The 19,030-nt window shown below is 43.1% G+C and overlaps 1 protein-coding gene across 2 annotated transcripts in view; it reads left to right on the forward strand.

The window, feature by feature from the left end:
* FAM219A (family with sequence similarity 219 member A) overlaps positions 1-19,030 on the forward strand; it is a 226,100-nt gene that overhangs the window by 186,332 nt on the left and 20,738 nt on the right. For both annotated transcript variants that reach the window (XM_075582530.1, XM_075582519.1), the window contains exon 3: positions 13,600-13,702. In XM_075582530.1, coding sequence (XP_075438645.1) covers positions 13,600-13,702 — 103 coding nt within the window. The remainder of the gene's footprint in view (positions 1-13,599; positions 13,703-19,030) is intronic.

The raw sequence follows: 19,030 nt of genomic DNA on the forward strand, positions 1-19,030 counted from the left end.
GTACATCAACACACACACAGCAGTATAACCAACCAAATAACTTGACTAGCATGAATGGGTTTGCGTGTCTCTCACGTATCAACAGGTGTCCCTCCCTAGAGGGGCACTATCTACGGTGTCTCGCAGGACGTTACTTCCCTCCTTCACCGGGTGATCCCACCCCATGTCCAATTCCCCCCCCCAGTCCAATATATCCCCCCACCCTCAAGTGAGTTACTGAGCCTATATGTGTGACTGCGCAGCCACTGTGTCCTGAATAAGAGGTGATATCGTTGGTGCACTTGTGGTTTACCTGCCGGGCACTCCAGTACCCAGGCCTGCAAGGGTCTTCACAAAGGATCAGTGGGGCCGAGGCGACATCGGAAGTAGACGTCCGGGGCGATCCCACCCAGACGTGCGGCAGCACGGTAGCAGGGTCTGAGCCCAGACCTCCTGCTAGATACACACTGTCTCTTTAAGTGATCACTGAACGGTACACTAAGGGAACCGGAACCTGTCTAGGGCCAGTCCCTATCTCTGCTCCACACTATGGGGACTCAGGGCCTAACTGGGCCTGGGGTATAAGGCCTAGGTAGGGGCTGAATGCCTCCCTACACCTGGAGCTCCGTCTCCTTCCTCCCGCTAGCTCTGAGCAACGTGCGCGCCCTCCGACCCCTATATCCTCCTTCCTTCCTCCCAACCACCCGATTGGTCCCCTGGCGTCACCTGGTCCCCCGGGGCTGCTGGGACTCGTAGTTCCCTATGCTCCACCCTATGGGAGCTACTCCTCCTTCGCGGGCTTTGGCTGCTATGCCCGTGCATGCGCGACCTACTGCTCCACACCTACTGCGCCTGCGCCAACTCCCAACATGGCGGCACCCTGATAACGCGGAACCTCCGATATACCGGAGCGTTCACTGCCCTGCTGCAACCCTCCCACCCGACAACAACAAATGCGGGCGAGGGGAGCCCGGCTACATATAAATAAATATAGCCAGCTGTCTAAGAACCTATGTGATATGTAGTACTGTCTAGAACAATCATTCTCAAACCCCCCTCTTGGGGACCACCAGCCTCACCAACTTGTAGAAATAACCAAAGCATTTATACACAGGGGAATGCACCTAATGTACATATGAATAGAATATTAACTGGTTGCCACAAACCCTGATCTCTCCTCTTAGCCAGGTGTGAGAACAACTGGTCTAGAACATGCAATATTCACCAACGTACATCTTTTACACCGGTTTTGCTAATGGCAGTGATGAGTTACACCTTCAACTTACCAGAACCCCAAACCTTTTGGGTAGCCATGTGAATTTGGGATTACCCTTCCAAGGCCGCGGTTCTGCAACTCGTTGCCCTGTTAAACACCGATAGTGTGATTTACCTTTTTCTGCAACCACTCAAGACCTGCCAATGCTGTAGTCTCACTCTCAGTCACAGCCTTTTATCCATGTAGACATTTCTCAAGCTGGTGGGTAAAGCCGGTACATGACAGATAGAATAAACTGGTACCTCCAACAGCTGAGCACCATATACGACACCTGGCAATTAAAAGGAAAGGGCAAAGCAGATAGACAATTAACCCCTTCGCTGCCACAGGAACCAGCCACACAAGGGGTTAAGCGTGCAATCTCTTACGTCAGGGCTCCTCTGCTCGGAGGCCAAACCCGACCGATGGGCATTTTCTGGCTCCATTATAGTTGCTCAAGCAATGATTTTTTCCACTGACACTCATTTATTTATTTATCAAATGTTTTGCCAGGAAATAATGCATTGAGAGTTATCTCTCGTTTTCAAGTATGTCCCGGGCACAGAGTTATGATGATAACACAAGGTTACATTAAATGGACAGAGGTTATATATTCAATTCACAGACATTTCACGGGCAGTTAGAGATATGATTATGGGTGTATGTACCATTTACAGACGAGATTAAAGTTGTGTTACGAGAGGTAGGATAAGCCTGCAATGTGTTAGAAGAGATCCTGCCTCAAGGAGCTTACAATCTATACGGCCAGGTAATTTAAATTGGGCGTACATGGGATTAAAGGACTGGTGAGTTTCAGATTGAAATAGAGCAGCTTTAACATTAGCAAACATCAGCAAATGGCTCATACTCTTTGGATGCCCTTTGGTTGCGCCAAAGGCTGTCCACCTTTTGGGGCGACACAGATGTATATTGAAGGAGTTCAGATTGAATGCAGCTGTGGTTTCAGGGTCCTTTGTCCTCCTGGGTCATTAACATTCCAATGGGTGGGGTTGGCGGAACACATAGCAGATATTAACCCATAGCACGCTGGTTCTGTGCAGAGGAGAGCAGCCCTTGGGGAACCCTTCCAGGCGTCCGCCTTTGGGGCGACACAGATGTACACTGTAAGCTGTGATAATTAAAATATACGGCACATATCCTATGAATATTTATCAAATGTTCTCCTTGTTCTTTTATTGAAGCCTCATTATTTTAATCACAGCACTCTCCTGACCTTTGTTCTCATAAACGTTACTGAATTGTCCTTTTGCTAAATTAGTTGACGAGTTTTTTTGCACCGTTTCGTTCACCTCTCGTATGAAGCAGCACTCCAGAAGTATCTGCTTGTACTTTTTAGACCCTTGGGGATAGAAGAACATGGCTACCATTTCCCCAATGGGAGCAACTGTTGATGCTTAGGGAAAACTGAAATAAATAGTACAATTTGGGTGTTGAGTTCTTTGCATTACTCTGTGTTCTGAAAACACCCACATTGGTGCGTTTATTAATTTTAATAGAGATAAGAGCTGCCTTGTCCTGGAGTGGCTTAACTGCATATTGAATAAGAGTTTGGGATTTACACAGCGCGTGATACAAACAATTGTTATTTTTGAAGGTTCCTGTCGGGCTCGTGTCACGATCATTCCTCCGGCATTACAAGCTACAATTACACATTAAATGTCCTGGCTGACTCCAGGCGGCACAGGTTTTTGTTCTTGCAGGGTTTTCAGATCTATTTTTGAGGTGAAATTACCGCAATGTGCGCTCTTTTCGCCTGCAGAATGGCGTTCCCTGCCGGGTACTTTATTGTACAAGAACACACTTAGAGATGCACAGTGAGCGTGTGTGAGAGCGGGCGGCCGGGACCGTATGAATTAATCCGAGAAATCGCATGTACATGAAGTCCGTGGGAAACAAAAAAGTCAAAGCGCTGTTCTAAATTTCCACCACGTAACCCCTAGTGTTCCCGGTCTATACTTTGCATTTTTAACCCACTAATCAACCACCGCAATATTTAAAATGTCTTCATTCTGGAGTTCACATAAATTAAATAAATGCTGCACACCTAAAAAGAGTATAATAAAAGATGATACAATTACCGCTGCTCCTGTGTTTGAAGGATAGCCTGTAATCAATCCAATGCAAGTAGTAGTTGAAGGAGCACAGGGCACAAACGGATTTGAAATAATTAACTCATTTATTGAGCCAAACACAGCGTTTCGACCTTATTGGCATCCCACTATGTAACTTGATAAGGACCAATAAGGTCGAAACGTTGTGTTTGGCTCAATAAATGAGTTAATTATTTCAAATCCGTTTGTGCCCTGCGTTCATTCAACTACTTCCTACTGGAGTTCACATATTGCCTGATCTCACGTCACTAATATGTCCCATAATTCTATTTTTTGTTCTTCACATGGGGTGTTGTCATTTCTACAGAGTGGTCACCACACGGACTTAACAATACGTGGATAACTCCTTTCGTCATACAGTTGATGTAATGTTTGATTTTATACTTCTTGCTGTTATTAACAAAACATACAGGACACCTACAAGCTCATATTGAACCCCCAAAATAACCACAACATATATATAAGCATATAAGTGTCACAGAGGAGTGCTACTGAGCATGGCAATATATATTTAAAACCAGAGACAGAACATGAAACACAGACAGAGCTCAGTGCACATCCAGTGAAACTTATACGCGGTACAGTGCCTAAATATATATGTATAGATATCTAATAAATAAAATGGTCTTTTAGTTTAACATTTTGGCCAAAGTGTTGTAAGCCCCTGAGCCACTACACGGCAGACCACGTCTCAAGGGTCCCTAAAACAGGGGCTTACAACACTTTGGCCAAAATGTTAAACTAAAAGACCATTTTATTTAATAGATATCTATACATATATATTTAGGCACTGTATCTATACATATATATTTAGGCACTGTACCGTGTATAAGTTTCACTGGATGTGCACTGAGCTCTGTCTGTGTTTCATGTTCTGTCTCTGTTATTAACAAAAGTCTTCTCCTATCTTCAGCAACTAAAAATCCCGCATGGGAGCACATCCACACATCTCAGACAGGTCTGCCACCCTGCCCTTCCCCATTATCTCTTAGCATGCAGCGCTTCTGCTGCAGCCAGGGATTCTGGGTAATGACATGCAAATGAGTGCAGTGTGTCACTCTTTACTCCTAATCCATTTGAACACTGAACCCTTATGCCTGCCACATTACACAGCCTTTAAGAACTGCCTGGGTTAAATCCCTGCTATCTTCACGAATTGGCGGATGTTACACCACCGGCACTATCTCAGTAACCCTGTTAGAGTTTACACACTGCTTGCCAGGTTAGTGTAATACAGGCTGTCACGATATGGGCAGGTAATCGTTACAACTCATGTGCAGTATGGCAACCAAGAGGTTAATATTTATTTTCATTCTATTTGTTTACCAGCAATGCAGATGTGTGACATAAAACGTCACTTGTCTATGGATCGAGGGGAACTCGTTACATATCACTGTTTATATTACACTTATAGTGGGGGATGGTGCTATGTACTGTACATTTATGGCGCTATATAAATAAAGACATACAATACAATACAATGGTGTATGTAAAAGGGGAAGGTGTTTAAAGCTGCAGACCAAGCCATAGCCTACATGTGTGTTTTTTTAATCAATCAGTTCTGTTCTATGAGAACATATTTTTTTGTAAAACAACTCTGAATGACTTTTAATGTTTTCTAATGTAACATGCATTTTTTGTTTCTATAGCAACCATTTACACAGTCACATCCTCTTCTGAAACAGGCTCTAGCACACCCCTTTCTGAGACCTGCCCTCTCTCTAGCAGTGCACCAATTGTATCTAGTGACTGCCTGGTCACATGATCTTCCCCACAGAACTTTGCATCTTTGGTCCTCTTCTGCTGCACTGACAGCCATTTAATGAACCCCCGAGCCGAATCTTCGACGATCGATCGGCAACTTAGCTAATTACTTATCATTGTGAGGATTGTATTGATGCACGTATTAAAGGGAAAAAATTAAATGTAAAAAAATTAAAACGGCTGCTTTAAGTGAAAGGCACATCTTGCCTCCACCAATGCCATACATCCTAGATTTATAGGACATTATATCCGTATCCTTGCAGAGGAATATTTTATAAGATAATTCACGTTCAGTACCAGCCTCAGTTATACATATCAGATCTAAATGTGTAACCGGCAGAAATACACAGCCGTGGACATGTGAAACATGGAAGCATACAGTGTGTATATGTACCAGAAGCATACCGTGTGTATATGTACCGGAAGCATACCGTGTGTATATGTACCGGAAGCATACAGTGTGTATATGTACCAGATGCCTGATTTCACACGCAGGGGTATATAAAGGGGTGTCCCCTGTGATAAGTATGCATTCGTCACCATCCACTGAATGCAAGGACATGGGGGGGCCATTATTCTGGTGATTATGAAGAGAGTTATGAAGTATTTTATACTCTGTTTAAATTATAAATGTAAATTGTAACTTGAAATAGAAAATATTATGAGTATTTTCTTAGCGCTCTACTTGAACCTAACACCTTTGATAGAGATGGCCCTCATTTTCGGACACGTTTTGCAAAATTGGGTTTTTGTTTGTGTGTTTTTCTGGGAGACGTGGGGGCTCATGAGCGGCAAGTCCTTTAATTAGCACGGACGGTGCGGCGGAATCGGGGGTGTAGTGTGACCTTGGTTTGGGGTGGGATTTTCCATGATGGCCGGACATCATGTGTTTGTTCGCATACCATATTGCAATACTTACCCATCAGAGACATGAAAGCGGCATTGTTCAGAAGATCGGGCTTTTTCAGCCGGAAGCCACACAGTGAAGTGGATCCAATTTCATCCTAATTCCTAAGAAAAGCTCAATGTCGGGTATCTGAACGATTGATCTGGGAAGTTTACAGAGCCGAAAATACAGCTGTCGGAGGAGCGCGGTGGTAACGTCGCTGCTTGTGAAGTGGGTGGATCGCCATAATCTTCAGTCGGACTGGCCGTTCCGTCCGAGCCGTCAGCTCGACCACCCCCTATAAGAGAAGCATCGACCCATAGGAAATGTTACCTAAGAATCAGGCAGGGTTCAACAGCCATGGCTGGACAGGGTGCTGTCATTAATATTCTGCCAGTGCTTCGTCATCTATTGTACACCGTGGTTCTGTTAAGTCAAAGTACTGGATATAGTTTTATTTTGGTAACGTTATGGTGCTGTGAAAGATCCTCTTGCAGAGTTTGGTCAGAGTACTGTATGGGGCATATGTATCAAGTGAAGGCATCTGCTCCATCTTGAAGGAGCCAAAGGTGTCAGCGGCCCCATATGTATGAAGCGTGTTATTCATCCGGCGCTGAGCAATACGCCATCTCACACCAGGTGGATTGAAATGATGCAACTCTGGTGTGTTATAGCGACACAAAGTGTGCACTGTACATCTCATACTACTGCTCCGAGTAACAGACTGATCCAAAGCACCTTGATACAGGGACGCAAGTGACACTAAACGGGGCAATTTGTGTAATTTTTGGACATATGCTCACAATGTGCTCCGCTTGCGATACTTGATGCAGGTCTCCCTACATTATGTTTGTGTTGGCTCCTGATAACATTTATGTAAACATATTGCATTTCACATCATCTTTTATTTTATGGACATGACATACTTTCAGTTTAATGGCGGCATACATTAGCGTAGGGGTGCGCAAACTGGGGGGCGCGGGATTTTCTAGGGGGGGGCGCAGCGGTTGCAGAAGCCCTCTCAGCCGGCTCTTCGGCAATGCGTCGCCATGACAATTCGTCGTCAAGTGACGCCGTGGGGTCAAATTGCAACACGCGACATATGACGCTGTCGAAGCTCGGGAGCAGCTAAGGAGGGGGGGGCGCAGACAGGGGGCGAGAACTGAAAAGTTTGCGCCAGTCCCGTTCATCCTCGGAATTCCACGGATCCGTCTCAGAAAGGCAGATTGGGTTTTCTTCCCTATTACTTCAGGTCCGTCTGATGGATTTGTAATCCGAACCTGCAAGCGGTCTCCCAATCCCACCCAACAGAATTATTATGGGAGGGGGAGTGTATAAAAATCAATATAAAGACGTTCGGAAGATTCGGATTTAAGTTGAATCCGTTGGCGGACTGCATCAAATCCGTACTGCCGAGATCCCGATGGCGAAGCTCGAAGACTTTAAGATCAAGCAATCCGACGGTGGGTTTTATTCCACGGATCGGATTGGACCGGGGAAAGATCCGTAGTAACGGATTCAGACAAGTCTGCCTGCCTCTCGCATACATGCAAGTTAACTTTAAATACAATATTACAAGCGGGAGCAAGTGCCTTTGTAATCAAGGGTGGATTAACACTCACTTACTTTTTGCCTTCAGGGAATATCTGTCTCTGGTATTTAGACATTATTAAGATCTCCTCACCTACCAGTATTATACTTTTTGAAGTCGGTCCTCAACCACCACACCTCCCCCCCCCTTTTTCCTACACCGTGTCTCCATATTACTATATTTCTACTGTACATTTGGATCCAGTACTTGAGGACCCAGTACCACAGCTTTTTCTACCTTTGTAATCAAGCAACTTGTAACATTAGTAAAATAATTTTTTCCATGAGCCGATTATGACCGGGAATTTTCTGCGAACAATTTTGTGATTTGGGTCTTTTTATTGTTACTCTGGAATGACTGCAGAATAGTTTCTTCAGCTACTGTGGATCTGAGCCACTAGTTAGAGCAGGAAATAGAACGCCATTAAATTGATCGTAAATTATGAAACATAAACATTCAAAATGGTGGAGATGATACATGGGTGGATGTTTTTACAAGTATTTTGCAAGGGGGAATGCTGTATTAAACAGTTGGCAATCGATATTTTTCTGAAACAAGATGTACGGCGCCCGAATCGGCGATATCTGCCATTAAAGTCATTGCACAATAATTCAGATAGCACTTTGATGCCTCCGGGACATTGAGCAGACAGTATGATGCAAGCAGGTGTACATTATCTAACCCTTTTTGTAGCGAACTGAAGGCAACGTGCGTCCTTTTTAAATCTGACCTCCGAATACTGGTAATGCACTAAAGAGCAATTCAATAGGAAAAATAATGCAGAACATGTCCGCTATTGTTACATTATGCTTTGTGTGGAATAAAACTTCAGGCCTTGCCATAGCAGTGGGTTTTGGGTAAGAACTTGTCTTTTCTGAAGACGTGCATTGTGGGTAGAAATGAACTTTGTATGTGATTAAAAAAATGTCTGTTAGGTTCCCTTAACTTTGCTTCACCTTATAAATTGCATAGACTGTTGTTTTTTTGTCCTCGCTAACGGTCCCGGCCTGTCCTCGCTTCCTCATCTATTTACTCCGTCTTGTAGGGCTAAACGAGAGATGTGCAGCTGTTGGCCTTGGGAGGAGGGAGACGAGTCTGCCATGTATCATATCTTAATTTTATTTTAGCTTAAACTGCTAGAATATATGACAATTTGTATAACAAGTAACTATTGAGATGCCGGGCCAGCAAGCACACCCCCAGTGTTGTAAGACATTATGACATTGTGAAATGATGCATTCACGCCTCCTTGGTAGGGTATGAAATAGACTGTTGGGGGCTAAGACCTCTGCGCATTATATTCACTCAGGTTTGCTTTTTATATGTACTCTTGTGATAGGTACACAATATGTAATACAAGTCTTCTGACAGACATTATCCTAAAGTCTTGAGTGGGGTTTTATTTCTTCCACATTTGGTAAGGATGGAGCCTTTTTGATATATGGGGCCATATTTCCTTAGCGGTGCTAAGCAGAATTGACTGCGGTGCATTGAGATTTCTCCCCAATTACTCCTACTTCGGGGGCAGCACCTCCCTGTCACAGTTCTCTTACCTGACACTTAGGGACTGTGAGTTCAGTAATAAGGCATTCAAATAAACCAGCTACACTGCCAGTAGCGCGGGTGCTGTTGCATATCGTTGGTGCAGCAAACATGGTAACCTCATCTCTAACCAGATGACTGAATTCTCATCACAACAATCTGTAAATCTCATCACTCCGCTGACAGATGTTATTAGTTTAATGACCTGAGAGCAATACAGCGGTGTTTTTTCTACATATATTGCAGATGTTCTTTTCAATCTCGGCTTTCCATATGGAGTCGAGTCTCCGAGCTGCGGGCGCCTAACTTATTACCGCGCTGACAGATTCGCTCCCGGGAGGAGTCGGGCAGCCGGCGCTGAGCAGAGTTATGCGCCTGCCCGACTTCAATTGCACTTCTCACCTGTTTTTTTTTAACCCCTTCAGGACTGAAGGTAATACACATCAATTCACAAAACAATGAAGCAGTGGGCAGTTAACAACCAGTGTGTACATCTATGAATGATACTCACAACGGGATGGATGATGGAGATGTGGCATTTAGGCCCATACTTACTGAGCAGTGTTATTCCATTAGACACCCCCTGGCACCGGAAGACTTCTTATCGTCCAACCACGTGAATGGGCCATAAGGTATCAAATGATAGCGATGCCACTTCATAGCTGCATGGGAAGACCTCAGGAGCTTTTGGGGAAGTGCAGCAGCACGAAACAGCAGTCCGGCAATATCACAGCGTCTTACTTCTCTAGGGCAGAAGTATTCAACCTTTTTTACATGGTGACAAGCATAGTTCATTTTATAAATGCTGTTGACACCCGTATTCCTTTTGCGCTATAGTTTTCCATGCAAGAGCCATAACTAATTACTGTTTTTACAGTTCTGTTTTTCTTTATTTTACTGGACGCTCAAATACAGTTATTTTATTTCCTATTTAAAGCAGCAAAACACCTTGCAATACAATTTTTTTTAGGATTGAAGCAGGTGGTCTCCGGTGCTGAACCTCATTAATTATAGCTTTGGTGACCCCTTACTTCAAGAGATACATACCTCCGTAGGGGGCGCCGGTATCTGCAGCCAGAGAACTTGTGTGCCTAACTGGCAGCGTTTTAATTTCCTGGGGGCAAATAGGAAGATCTGACGTCATTCCTGGGGGCTTCCTATCGGTCCGCGTGACCTGGACATTTAAACTGCACAAAGATACCGGCACCCCCTGCGGAGGTCACGATCTCGGGAAGCAGGGGATTCCCCTGAGCTGAAATCAATCACACTGCAACTTCTGGTGTTGGTCATTCTTGTGAATCAGACTTATCTATATTGAAATAACTATCACAGTGTTATGGTGATTGGATAAGAGCAGTTCAACACTCTCCGTCACCCGGGAGCACAAGATCCTCCACTTGCAAATATCCTCCCAGGCTCACCGGGGCAAACTTTAATCTCCAAAAATAACCAAGAAAAGAGCGCAACCAGGAAACGTGTATGTATAAAAAGAGTACATCTTTATATAAAAAGAGGTAATAAAAAAACCTCACAACTGAAATGACACAGATGAAGCGTAACTCCGCGAAACGCGTTGACGTTGGCTCCAGAAGCACGTTGTGATGTCGGACTGCTGGCGGGACTCTGATTACCTGTGGAAGGTTCCCTCCGGACATCTATCTTTTGTCCCGGACTGTTGTAGGATAGGGTAGGGACTGTGCAGGTAGCTTTCTACGGGTGCTCACAAGGTATTGGTATCTCACCCTAAACCCCTTAGGAAGCCAGAACCTGGTGAAACGCGTAGGGTGAGATACCTATACCTTGTGAGCACCAGTAGAAAGCTACCTGCACAGTCGCTACCTGCACAGTCCCTACCTGATTTGGCGCCAAACGGCCCAATGAGGAAGGGGAACTTGGCGTGTTTGTTGTGCATGGCTGCGAGCTGGAAGAAGTACCAGAAGAAGCATTAGCACAGCACCGGGGGCGCGACGACCGTGAACTCTGGTCCATGCAGCGGAGCCCTGGGGTAAGACTGTGAAACCCTTTTTTTTGCCGGTACACAAACCCACAGATGCAGCATACATGGAAGCAGCCTAGACGGACACCTTCTCCCAGGAAACGACACAAGGAAGCGGATAACCCGAAGAGAGGTCGTTCACATATAGCTCCGAGTGAGTTATCTAAACCAGGGGCGCGCAAACTTTTTTTGCGGCGTCCCCCCTGCCTTACCTTCTCCGTTGGCCACCCCCCTCCTTATCTCGCGCGGCGTCAAATGACGTCGCGGGTCACGTGACACGCGGCGTCATTTCACGTCACGTTACCATAGCAATCGTGACGTCATATGACGCGCGTTGCCATGGTCACGTGTGCTGAAGCCGGTAGAATCCCGGTAAGAGAGGTTGCAGAGGCCTCGCGCGGTCCTCTGCATTTAAATGCCTGGGGGAAGAGCACGGGACCTCTGCAACCACCCGCGCCCCCCCCAAAAAAATCTTGCGCCGCCCAGTTTGAGCACCGCTGATCTAAACCACTAAAATACCAAGTTGACATGGGAAGTGAATCCCAAAAGGTGCTTCCAATATCCAGGATAACAGTAGCAATATAGCTTTTTAGAAGTCCAGGAAATTATATATCCTCTGTGAAGTAGTATATGCAATGAATAGGCATAGAGCTCATAATACAGCCATAATATGGGGCTCCAATAACAGGACAAAACCCCACCGTGGCTGTGTGAAATGAATTCCCAATAAAGAGAACCCACCCCACACCCACTAGTAGGAGCAATAATCCTATATCCCTAGGCTAGAGCCATAAATAGCCTAACTGCAAACAATGTTTAAATGGAATAAAGATCACTCACAATTTGCTGTATCCTGGTGAGGATGGCGTGCCTCCGTCCATAGAGTCATAGTAAATGACAAAGCGCCACGATGGCGTGAAACGCGTTAGAGGACCCATTTTTTGTAGCCATGTCTACTATGCATCTAGAATAAAGCATTTTTCATTTTATTTCTACCAGCCGCCAGCCCTTTATTTCACAGGCCGTGCTCCATCACCTTTTTTTGGATTCACTAAAATACCAACAAACATATAATATCACAAATAACTACCAACCTTCAGCTAAATTGCAAGGCACAATACGATAACATCAATTCTGTGACCTTACAAAAGGCGCCATCAAAGGGTTGTGAAAAGCAAAGGCGTTCCTTTATTCTGTGCATTTTATATTTGGGCCGTAGTGCCAAACATTCAACAACTGGGAAACTCACGGAGAATCAGGACATTTGGGAACAATTTTGTTCCTGCAACAATATTGCATTTTTTTTCCAATAGTCCTTTCTATTTCTGTATTTTCTATTGCTATGTGGTATACATTGTAATGTTATTAACTGTTTATTGTATTTGCAGGCAATTGATTAAGCTTAATCAAGGTATAGGATTACATTATTTTGTATTATATAACATTTATGTCAGTTTTCATTTAATTGTATTATTTTATTGTATTTTTTAGTACATTTTTATGATTTAAACTGCACAAACGTTTCTTTAGAAACCTCGGTTATACCAATATTGCTTCAAAACGATATTTATCAGATCCAACTTTCATGCGCCAGGGTGTTTTTCCTTCGCTTGCACATTTATAAGGGCTACAGATTCCCCTTTTCACCTACAGATTCCCCTTTTCACCTACAGATTCCCCTTTTCACCTACAGATTCCCCTTTTCACCTACAGATTCCCCTTTTCACCTAGGCTACAGAAAAATGTAAACTTAATATATCACACTTAGTCCACTAGGAATTATTCACTTCATATTATAGACACTGTAGTTAATACACATTAGCGCCTTAAAATTCACTTTTTTATCGTTCACATTGTTTATCTCACTTTAAAAGTATAATGAGTCCATCTGATAGCTGCTGTATCTAGTAACAATTGTTAGGTTTGTATAACTAGTAATTACATTTGAAACCTGACCGACTGTATGAAGCAGCAGCTTTGATTTCTCAGAGGGCAATATTAATGAACAGACATCATTGTTATACCTTAGAGCTACAATAAACGTCAATATACCCCACAGTGGGATTCCAGCCATTCTGTAATAGTCTCAGGATTTGTTACTAATGTTTATTCTGTTATATAAGAAAGTCGCCACCAGCTCAGGCCTGGCACACGGTTCATTTCTTTGTTTGATTGTTACATACGTAAAGTAAGAAATATCGATATATAAACATGCATTTATCCTCCGGGGAATCTTAAATGCTCCCTCGGTTTTGATTTGACTAAAGCTGTAGCACTATCCTCTCGATTAGGTTATTAAACATATCTTAAATCCCGAGAGAAAAGCAGGTTTGCATGGTGACCTTGGGGTGACCTTGAATTCCATCACTTTATATTTTGTATAGAAGCCTCTTTTCTTGAGTTCATTGCGGGTACAGGATAGATTGAACATGTTCTTGTGTGCGTCCCTTGCAGAGAAGCAGCGAGAGATGGCGAGGAAGGGGTCCCTGAAGAATGGGAGTGTGGGAAGCCCAGTGAACCAGCAGCCCAAGAAGAGCAATGTCATGGCGAGAACAAGGTAAATATGTCTCCAACGGCACCTCGCGCCTTAGTGCACACTCACTATACACACTCACTATACAATATATGTACATAGTCTCACACCTTAGTGCACACTCACTATACACACTCACTATACAATATATGTACATAGTCTCACACCTTAGTGCACACTCACTATACACACTCACTATACAATATATGTACATAGTCTCACACCTTAGTGCACACTCACTATACACACTCACTATACAATATATGTACATAGTCTCACACCTTAGTGCACACTCACTATACACACTCACTATACACACTCACTATACACACTCACTATACAATATATCTACATAGTCTCACACCTTAGTGCACACTCACTATACAATATAATTTACATAGTCTCACACATTAGTGCACACTCACTATACACACACTATACAGTATATGTGCATAGTCTCACACCTTAGTGCACACTCACTATACACACTCACTATACAATATATGTACATAGTCTCACACCTTAGTGCACACTCACTATACACACTCACTATACAGTATATGTGCATAGACTCACACCTTAGTGCACACTCACTATACAGTATATGTACATAGTCTCACACTCACTATTCAGTATATGTACATAGTCTCACACCTTAGTGCACACTCACTATACAGTATGTGTACATAGTCTCACACCTTAATGCACACTCACTATACAGTATATGTGCATAGTCTCACACCTTGTGCGCACTCACTATACGGTATATGCACATAGTCTCACACCTTGGTGCACACTTACTATACAGTATATGCAGAGTCTCACACCTTAGTGCACACTCACTATACAGTATATGTACATAGTCTCATACCTTAGTGCACACTCACTATACAGTATACGTACATAGTCTCACACCTTAATGCACACTCACTATACAGTATGTGTACATAGTCTCACACCTTGTGCGCACTCACTATACGGTATATGTACATAGTCTCATACCTTGTGCACACTCACTATACACACTCACTATACAATATATGTACATAGTCTCACACCTTAGTGCACACTCACTATACACACTCACTCTACACACTCACTATACAATATATGTACATAGTCTCACACCTTAGTGCACACTCACTATACAATATAATTTACATAGTCTCACACATTAGTGCACACTCACTATACACACACTATACAGTATATGTGCATAGTCTCACACCTTAGTGCACACTCACTATACACACTCACTATACAATATATGTACATAGTCTCACACCTTAGTGCACACTCACTATACACACTCACTATACAATATATGTACATAGTCTCACACCTAAGTGCACACTCACTATATAGTATATGTGCATAGACTCACACCTTAGTGCACACTCACTATACAGTATATGTACATAGTCTCACACTCACTATTCAGTATATGTACATAGTCTCACACCTTAGTGCACACTCACTATACAGTATGTGTACATAGTCTCACACCTTAATGCACACTCACTATACAGTATATGTACATAGTCTCACACCTTGTGCACACTCACTATACGGTATATGCACATAGTCTCACACCTTGGTGCACACTTACTATACAGTATATGCAGAGTCTCACACCTTAGTGCACACTCACTATACAGTATATGTACATAGTCTCACACTTTAGTGCACACTCACTATACAGTATACGTACATAGTCTCACACCTTAATGCACACTCACTATACAGTATATGTACATAGTCTCACACCTTGTGCACACTCACTATACGGTATATGTACATAGTCTCACACCTTGTGCACACTCACTATACACACTCACTATACAATATATGTACATAGTCTCACACCTTAGTGCACGCTCACTATACACACTCAATATACACACTCACTATACAATATATGTACATAGTCTCACACCTTAGTGCACACTCACTATACACACTCACTATACACACTCACTATACACACTCACTATACACACTCACTATACAATATATCTAGATAGTCTCACACCTTAGTGCACACTCACTATACAATATAATTTACATAGTCTCACACATTAGTGCACACTCACTATACACACACTATACAGTATATGTGCATAGTCTCACACCTTAGTGCACACTCACTATACAATATATGTACATAGTCTCACACCTTAGTGCACACTCACTATACGGTATATGTACATAGTCTCACACCTTGTGCACACTCACTATACACACTCACTATACAATATATGTACATAGTCTCACACCTTAGTGCACACTCACTATACACACTCACTATACACACTCACTATACAATATATGTACATAGTCTCACACCTTAGTGCACACTCACTATACAATATAATTTACATAGTCTCACACATTAGTGCACACTCACTATACACACACTATACAGTATATGTGCATAGTCTCACACCTTAGTGCACACTCACTATACACACTCACTATACAATATATGTACATAGTCTCACACCTTAGTGCACACTCATAATACACACTCACTATACAATATAATGTACATAGTCTCACACCTTAGTGCACACTCACTATACACACTCACTATACAGTATATATACATAGTCTCACACCTTAGTGCACACTCACTATACAGTATATGTACATAGTCTCACACCTTAATGCACACTCACTATACAGTATATGTACATAGTCTCACACCTTAGTGCACACTCACTATACAGTATATGTGCATAGACTCACACCTTAGTGCACACTCACTATACAGTATATGTACATAGTCTCACACTCACTATTCAGTATATGTACATTGTCTCACACCTTAGTGCACACTCACTATACAGTATGTGTACATAGTCTCACACCTTAATGCACACTCACTATACAGTATATGTACATAGTCTCACACCTTGTGCGCACTCACTATATGGTATATGTACATAGTCTCACACCTTGGTGCATACTTACTATACAGTATATGCAGAGTCTCACACCTTAGTGCACACTCACTGTACAGTATATGTACATAGTCTCACACCTTGTGCACACTCACTATACAGTATATGTACATAGTCTCACACCTTAGTGCACACTCACTATACAGTATATGTACATAGTCTCACACTCACTATACAATATATATACATAGTCTCACACCTTAGTGCACACTCACTATACAGTATATGTACATAGTCTCACACCTTGTGCACACTCACTATACAGTATATGTACATAGTCTCACACCTTAGTGCACACTCGCTATACAGTATATGTACATAGTCTCACACCTTGTGCACACTCACTATACAGTATATGTACATAGTCTCACACCTTGTGCACACTCACTATACAGTATATGTACATAGTCTCACACCTTAGTGCACACTCACTATACAGTATATGTACATAGTCTCACACCTTGTGCACACTCACTATACAGTATGTACACAGTCTCACACCTTAGTGCACACTCACTATACAGTATATGTACATAGTCTCACACTCACTATACAATATATATACATAGTCTCACACCTTAGTGCACACTCACTATACAGTATATGTACATAGTCTCACACCTTAGTGCACACTCGCTATACAGTATATGTACATAGTCTCACACCTTGTGCACACTCGCTATACAGTATATGCACATACTGTAGAGCCCCACACTGTGCACACTGACATATATGTATAAGGAATCTTCAACTGTTCCTCACGCCTTGTGGTCACTCACATGTATGTACATTGTCTTCAACTCACACCTCGTGCCTTGCTCACTTACACCTCTGCTGCCGAGTACATCTGAAGAAGGGACACACTGCAGTGTACAGTACGGGGCGTAGAGATTTGGGAGATCTTAAAGAGGCAATCCAAGCGGTTTTTATTTAATTTTTTTTTAAACACACGATTGAAGCAGGGGGGCTCCAGAGCTGGACCCCATTAATTTCAGCTGCGGGGACCCCCTGCTTCCGGAGATACCTCCGTAGGGGGTGCAGGTAGCCGCTCTGGGGTTCACTATATGTCTGCATTTCGGAGCTACGGGGTCCTGTGGGCCAATAGGAAGCCGCGACATCATCAGGTGCAGCTTCCTATTGGACCGCGTGACGAGGAAGCTGAAAACTGCAGGAGATACCGGCGCCCCCTTCAGAAGTCTGTATCTCCGGAAGCAGGGGGTCCCCGGAGCTGAAATAAACGGGGTTCCGCTCTGGAGACCCCCTGCTTCAATCCGGTATAAAAAAAAAATTGAAGAGAAAAAATAAAAACACAAAAAAAGGCTCGGATTGCTTTGTTAAAAGCTGGTTCCAGAAGTGGGATTGAATTCAGTCTGCAGCGCGCCGCTGTTATTCTCAGCGGGTGGAACATTCTAAGATCCGGAGCACTGCCAGGGGTTCAACAGGGGAAACCATCAACCATCATGGCGTATCAACCATCAACTTACTGTATATTCAAACATGATGGTTTTTGGGAGATCTGACGGTTAAATCCATATTTACCGAGAGGTTCTTGCCCATAAGAACTTACCCATCCCCAAAGTCTCCTTACAGATCATTCATGTTATAGATGCAGGGCAACCCCTTACTCAAAGTCTTGGGTCTTATAATACAAAGCATAAGGACTAAAAAATTGCAGGGTTTACTTCCAAAAAAGACAGAATTCTTCAGGGAAAATGAGTTTTTGGAAAAGGGTGTCATGCAATGAAGCTGGAGGGTAGTATAGAAGATAATTCCTTATTGCTAAGGTAGTGGCTGCATGGAACAGCAACCCAGCGGAGGCAGAGATGTTGCAGACTTCATTGTTCTCCCAGAAAACGCGACATATCTCGTTCTAATACAGGATATCAGAGAAGTTCTGTAAGATGGGGTGCCGGCGCAGAATATCACAACATATCGCAATATAAGAGAACAATGATGCCCGCTACATCTGTAACGTCTGCAAAACAAAGTAAATACACGTAGCATTGCTTTATAGACACACAGAAGCCGTAAGTAAGAAGCAAAATCTAATGTTCTACAATAACTAAGGAAAGGCCGAGATAAAGATATAATAATTATAATCATAAAAACGCCGTGGGGCCTATTTACTACGGACAACTGACAGAGGGAAATGTCACTTTAAATTGCACCTGTGTGCGTCTGTGTACAGCGCTACCCTCAAACTTCACAATTTGCGCCATCCGCATCAATCATTTTCATTATGAATGATTTTTTGACGCACAGGTGTGCGTACCGATGTAAATGGTATGTGCTCAAAACAAATGTTTGCATTGTGTTAAAATCATGCACCGGGGAGAAACTTCGCGTGAAGCCCTAAAACGCCTGTTCACGGTGTCAGCGCAGAATTAAG

This window comes from Ascaphus truei, chromosome 1, assembly GCF_040206685.1.
Source record: "Ascaphus truei isolate aAscTru1 chromosome 1, aAscTru1.hap1, whole genome shotgun sequence".
In the NCBI taxonomy this organism is placed as follows: domain Eukaryota; kingdom Metazoa; phylum Chordata; class Amphibia; order Anura; family Ascaphidae; genus Ascaphus; species Ascaphus truei.